Below are 6,910 nucleotides of genomic sequence, written 5' to 3'. Positions count from 1 at the left end.
AGTGGATGCTGATCCATAATGGCAACAGGGGTACGAAAGAAACAAAGAACTTTGGATTGTGCAAAGGGGAGTGAAGGAAGGGGAGAGGGGGTGGGGATGGGAAGGATAGTGGAATTAGATGGACACTATTACCCTATGTAATGCATGGTTACAGTACCTGTGTGATTCTGAACCATGTACAGCCAGAGGAAGGAGAAGTTGTGTTCCATTTGTGTACAATGTGTCAAAATGCATTCTACTGTCATGTATAATTAGAACCAATTTTTAAAAAGATAGATGCCAAAAAAATAGATGCTTCTATTTATTTATTGGCCAGGTTCCTTCTTAACATAACTCATTGCTTTAGTTAAGTACTTATTTAATACTTTAATGCAGGAACTTAGGAGGAGCAAAAAAGGAAAAACAGGCATAAAGACACACATATGTTAAGGGGATGTATCATACCCTTCTTTCTTTTTGGGTTAAAGAAAAACCCCTTTATAATCTATATCTTCTTCATAAATAAAAAGGAAACAGAAAAAAAAAACAAATGGTTTTAATCTGGTTCGTATGTGCATCTTCTCTTTCCATATATGTTTGCAAAATATCACAGCCCACTGGCCAAGTATCTAAAAGAAAAAGATACCAGGAAGGAAAAAAAAATATTAACAAAAGAGCAGCTCAGGAGGCTGGGGCAGGAGGATGGCGAGTTCAAAGCCAGCCTCAGCAAAAGCAGGCTGCTAAGCAACTCAGTGAGAGCCTGTCTCCAAATAAAATACAAAATAGGGCTGGGGATGTGGTTCATTAGTCAAGTGCCCCCAAGTTCAATCCCCAGTACCCCCCTCAAAGAAAGAAAGTTCAAGAAGGTGGCTTTGGACGGCGTGAGGCGGCCATCTTCAGTAAAAGCAGACAGTGTGCAGGAAAGCCTTGCCAGTCTTCTTCTCAAAATTTTGCAGCATGCCATCGATGTCATTCTCCATGTCACTCAAGTGCAGGATACACATGCAGATCTCCCAGATAATGAGCCCTCCCCGGGTGGCCTCTCTATGGTTGTCCACGATGTCCACGTTGATCACGTGCACTGGCTGGCAGGTTACCTGTTCTCTGGAATTAAGAACTTCCACCACCTTGTCGTAGACTAGCTCTTTACATGTGAAGATCAAATCAAACTCATCTTCACAGTCCTGGAACCTTTCTGGCCGGAGCTTGATTCTCCTATTTCTGTCTAACATACGTAAAATGCCATTCTGTGCATAGAAGTTTTCATCCTTCCTAAGAAGATCATGGAACATCTCATCATATGTGGTTCTGAAATCATAAACATTTTGCTTGCCAGGTTCTGGTCCTGGAAGCCTCACGTGAGCTCCTGTTCCAAAGGACCGGACATTGAATCCTTGTTTGCTGAGGAGGCTGTGCGCCTCCATGCTCCGGTTCTGGTTATTGGAGCACACAACAGCCACCCGCAGACGTGACCAACGGAGATCCATCGCCATCCTGTACTTCCACCCACAGGCTTCAGCCAAAGCACAATGGAAAGCAGCTAATCCCAGTCAGGGATGAAAACAGCTTTATGCAACTCAGAGCCCGGGAATGCCAAGCAGCCCGCTGGTCCCTAGAATGAAGGAGAGACCCCTGAGTTATAGTCAGGTTTTTTCCTGTTGCAATTAGGCCCAACAAGAAAAATTTTTAGAGGAGGAAAGTTTGGGGGCTCACGGTTTGCGAAGTCTTGTCAGTAGAAGGCTGGCTGTATTCCTGGGGGCTTCAGATGAGGAGGAACATCATGGTGGAAGAACGTGGTGGAGGGAAGCAGCTCTCGCGATGACCAGAAGCCAGAGCCAGGTCTGCACTTGCCACATACAAATATATACCCCGAGGCCACGCCCCAGTTCCCGCCTCCTCCAGCCACGCTCCACCTGCCTCCAGTTCCCACTCAGTTAATTCCACCAGGGATTAATTCACTGACTAGGTTAAGGCTATAACCCAATCATTTCTCTTCCAACCTTCTTGTGTTCTCTCTCCTGAGGTTTGGGGGACACCTCACCTCCACACCATAACACCCTACCTCTCCCAAGGGCAGGCTTCCCAAAGGTCTGGCCACAGTTGGCCAAGGCCAAGTGCTCTCTCCTGAGGCCCACGTGCTCTACACAGCTGCTGCTGGCCCGCGGGGTCAGAGCCTGGTTAAGAGTGAAGGGAAAGCGACGAAGGAGAGCCGGTTACGTGAGAAATGAAAGATGGAGACCAGCTAGAGATACCATAGTTTATTTGTCAGAGGCGACAAATAAAAGCCATCTCTCTATAGGAGAGAGAGGCAAAACAGGCTTGAGTTCCAGGCAGGTCCTAATGCAGTGGTTAAGGGCTGGTTTGGTATGAGGGAGTCCTCAGCCTTTCTCGGAAACGCCCTGGGTCAGGAAAGTGAAAATTTTTCCTTAAAATGGCGGCTGTTACTTAAGATAGCCATCCAGATGCTAAGCAAGGACCTTATAAAGAGTTTGGATTTTTTGAGGGGAAAGATGGAGGATTAGTGTGAGCCAGCATTTCCCTTTAGCTCAGCTACCCAGAACTCAAACAGCAGAATTGTAACATGTCTCCCAGAGGCTCAGAGTAAAAAATCCTGAGACAGGGAGGGACAGTCTGCGCTGGATGAACCCCAGACTGCTTGATGCATTAATTGAATATTTTAAAAAACCTTGGGCTGGGGATGTGGCTCAAGCGGTAGCGCACTCACCTGGCATGTGCATCGCGCTGGGTTCAATCCTCAGCACCACATAAAAATAAAATAAAGATGTTATGTCCGCCGAAAACTAAAAAATAAATATTAAAAAATTCTCTCTCTCTCTCTCTCTCTCTCTCTCTCTCTCTCTCTCTCTCTCCCCCTCCCTCCCTCTTAAAAAAATTAAAAAATAAAACTCTCCACCAGAGTTGATCAATCCTTTGAGATCCAGGAGCAATTTGAGGACTATAGCGTGGCAGAGCTTAAAGAATCAGGAAACCCAGATCCATAAGTTTGCAGCTAGGTCTACATGGGCCTGTCTGAGCCTCACAATCCTGTGAAGTCAGAAACTGGGAGCATTTCACCCAGGGGAGCATAGGTTAGAGAGCCCGGAGAGAGCCTGGCTCTCCTCAGCTCTGTGAGTCCTGAGGCTGGCACAGACTGAAGGGGCTGGCTATAGTGGGTCAGATGCTTGGAAGAGGCTGGGAGGACATTTTTGTTCTCAGCTCATCCAACCAGTGGGTCCAGTGCCCACCAGGTTCCCGAAACACACTCGGGCCAACACTGACCAGGTCGCAACACAAGCGAGGCTCTGATTCCTTCCCCAGTTTGGCATCCACTGGTCCCCTGGACCTGCCATGTCTGGCATCAGTCCAGAACACAATAGGGCCCTCAGGCTCCCAGTCCCCAGTCTCCCATACCTTCTCAAGCCCCCAACTCAGCCCATCGCACTGAGCTTCATGGCCGACCCGTGGGTCTCAGTACCTGTGACACAGAACAGCTGAGCCCCAGACATGGCCGGGCTCCACATTCCTTTTGGCTGCCAGACCCTCCAGATCTAGCACACAGCTCTGAGACAGGTGTGCAGGTCCTGGTGCCCAGGCCTCAGGATGAGCTGGTGAGAAATTGATGTGACTCCATTTTTGAAAATAAATAAATAACAGCAGCTTCTACCTCAAGGCCTGTCCAAGGAAGGGGGTGTGACCCTTGTCCTTGGAAAAACCTATAGAGCACTCCTAAGCACATACCCACCCTGCTGAATTGTTTGTCTATGAATAAGGAGAGAGGTCTGTGGCTCCAGGTGTCCCTGACTCAGTTAGGCTGAGTGAGGACCCATAGCAACCCACCTAGCAACCTCCAATCAGCATGAGACAGGGAAAATACCTGGGATGCCAGAAGACCCCCCAGTAGTTTATGGTGGTTGATAGCATGTTGGGAAACCATGTAGTTTAGCATGTACACCCCTCGTGGCCTAAACCAATCAGTTCAAAGGAATCCCCCTCTTGTACTAACCAATCACCCCTACACAACTTGTTCCCACCAGTGAATGTGCCAATCAATGTTAAAAGTTGTTGTTTGATTTTCCCGTGTTATGGAATGATTTGCTGTGTGATGTTGTGACACCTAGAGTATCCCCCCAAAACCTATAAAATCTTACTGAATGAAGGACCACTCACTCCCTGGTACTACTGTTTCAGGAACGGTTGTGACTCCAGGCTCGAGCTTGCAATAGAGACTCTTGTGTTATTGCATCAGATTTGGTTCCTGGAGGTCTATTGGGGGTTCCACGAATCTGGCATTACATCTGGGGGCTTGTCCAGGATCCCCAAGACCCCAGGACCCCCAAACCGGAGAGTCTAACACTGGTGAGTCTTGTTATTTGTGTGTCTGTTGTCTGCTTTGTTCTGACTATGGACCGTAGAATCTGTATTCTGGGCTGGCAACTGGCCTCGGTGGACTCACTATAGGTTCACCAGCCGGGACTCCTGGGAGACATCCCAGATCCCAACCTGAGGGGGATACTCCCCCAATCTGTTTGTAATCTGTGTCTTTGTATGTCTTTTTGTATGTGTCTCTGTTAATTGTGATGGCATTGTTTTACTTTGGACAGATGCAGTGTCCCAAGTTCTGATCTGCCTTAGATGTGTGGAGGTAACTTTTAGTAAATTTTAGCCTGAAAATGTCCCTAGTATGCTTTTCCTGCTTCCCTGAAATGGACCAAAAGTCAATAGAAGTGCCATATTTTCTGTTCTCATCTCTTACACCATTTTGAGCTGTGTTTTAAAGAACTTTGATAAACGTTACTCCCCTTTGTTAAGTGAGATTAGGGAAACAATGTTTTCTTTTTTTCCCCTAGTTGCCTTCAGCGCACCCACTGCAAAGGGAAATGCCTGCTCGGGATCTAAGAACTGAATATCTCCCATTTTCTTTTTCTCAAAACCCTGTCCTCATTATTAAATTTACATTAATTGACTTTGAGGATAGGAATCGAATTTTTTGAGAGCTGACTACTGGAAAGTTAGAAAATATAGGGATATTGTGAATGGAGTAGTTGTCCTCATTTCTGTTTCAGAGGATTTGTCGCTGATATACAGGAATGCCTTTGATTTATGTGTGTTGATTTTATATCCTGCCACTTTGCTGAATTCATTTATTAGCTCTAATAGTTTCTTTGTAGACTCTTTTGGGTCTGTTAGGTATAGAATCATGTCATCTGCAAACAGTGATAATTTAAGTTCTTCTTTTCCTATTTTTATGCCTTTAACTTCTTTCATCTGTCTAATTGCTCTGGCCAGTGTTTCGAGAACTATGTTGAACAGAAGTGGTGAGAGAGGGCATCCCTGTCTTGTTCCAGATTTTAGAGGGAATGCCTTCAATTTTTCTCCATTCAGAATGATGCTAGCCTGAGGCTTAGCATAGATTGCTTTTATAATGTTGAGGTATGTTCCTGTTATCCCTAGTTTTTCTAGAGTTTTGAACATAAAGGGATGCTGTGCTTTGTCAAATGCTTTTTCCGCATCTGTCGAGATTGTCATATGGTTCTTATTTTTAAGTCTATTGATGTGGTGAATAACATTTATTGATTTCCGTATATTGAACCAGCCTTGCATCCCAGGGATGAATCCTACTTGATCATGGTGCACAATTTTTTTGATATGTTTTTGAGTCCGATTCGCCAGAATTTTATTGAGGATTTTTGCATCTAGGTTCATTAGAGATATTGGTCTGTAGTTTTCTTTCTTTGAAGTGTCTTTGTCTGGTTTAGGAGTCAGGGTGATGTTGGCCTCATAGAATGAATTTGGAAGTTCTCCCTCTTTTTCTATTCCCTGAAATAGCTTGAAAATTATTGGTATTAGTTCCTCTTTAAAGGTTTTGTAAAACTCTGCTGTATACCCATCTGGTCCTGGGCTTTTCTTAGTTGGTAGTCTTTTGATGGTTTCCTCTATTTCCTCAATTGATATTGGTCCCTTTAGGTTGTCTATATCCTCCTGACTCAATCTGGGCAGATCATATGACTTAAGAAATTTATCGATGCCTTCAGTATCTTCTATTTTATTGGAGTATAAGGATTCAAAATAATTTCTGGGCGCGGGCGGCGGCTCTGCTCTACCCCTACTCCAATTGGGGTGATGTGACTACCACTCCTGTGGGTTGCTGGGCCTGTTCTGGGTGCAGGTGGCGGCTCTGCTCTGCCCCTACTCCAATTGGGGTGACGTGTCTACCATGCCGGCAGGCCACTGGGCCTGTTCTGCGGGTCGATCGCAGGTCTGCCTACCTTGCGGGCTCGGGCGGCGGCTCTGCTCTGCCCCTACTCCAATTGGGGTGATGTGACTATGACGCCTGCGGGTTGCTGGGCCTGTTCTGGGCGCGGGCGGTGGTTCTGCTCTGCCCCTCTGGCCTGATGACAAAGTGAGAGAGACTCGGGTGTATGTGACTCACTTTCTTTACCAGGAGACCAACTGTTTCTGTCACCGCTGGTATCGATGAAGTTATCTCCTCCGCCACTTTCTGATGACCTCAGATCTTTGCCATGTTGGTATCCCATGCAAATGGCAGCATTTCGTTCCCTTTGCCGGGTGACCAAAGCAACCGGTGAGTCCTGACCGGCCCTCACAAGCCCCGTCTCAATCCAGTTGCCACTGCCTATGAAGGCTCGGTTGGTATTTACCTCCACAGTATTCAGCAGGACCTGGACCGAGAAGCAGTTTCCGCAGGTTCTTTAGCCCTGGGCCAGAGCAGTTCCGGGAGCCAGAATGTATGTTCTGATAGGAGCAGGCTCCAAGAAGCAGTTTCCGCGGGTTCTTTAGCACTGAGCCTGAGTAATTTGTCTGTGAGACGCAGGCGAATGGCAGTCTGAAATTACCTGTTCTATAGCTGAATGAGCTGCGATCAGTCGAAAACAGGGATGGTGACGTCAGCTCTCCAAGATGGTGGCCGCTG

The 6,910-nt window shown here is 46.6% G+C and overlaps 1 protein-coding gene across 1 annotated transcript; it reads right to left on the bottom strand.

Moving 5' to 3' along the window:
• Positions 1-875: 875 nt before the first annotated feature.
• On the bottom strand, positions 876-1,472 carry LOC308639520 (RNA polymerase II subunit A C-terminal domain phosphatase SSU72-like; the record flags this gene model as incomplete). Its single annotated transcript, XM_081277734.1, has 1 exon — positions 876-1,472. The coding sequence occupies one exon, from the start codon at positions 1,470-1,472 to the stop codon at positions 876-878; it is 597 nt and encodes a 198-aa protein (XP_081133860.1).
• Between the last annotated feature and the right edge of the window lie 5,438 nt (positions 1,473-6,910).

Source organism: Spermophilus citellus (assembly GCF_964194105.1).
Source record: "Spermophilus citellus genome assembly, chromosome: X".
Classification (NCBI taxonomy): Eukaryota; Metazoa; Chordata; class Mammalia; order Rodentia; family Sciuridae; genus Spermophilus; species Spermophilus citellus.
This window is presented reverse-complemented; position numbering and strand designations above follow the sequence as displayed.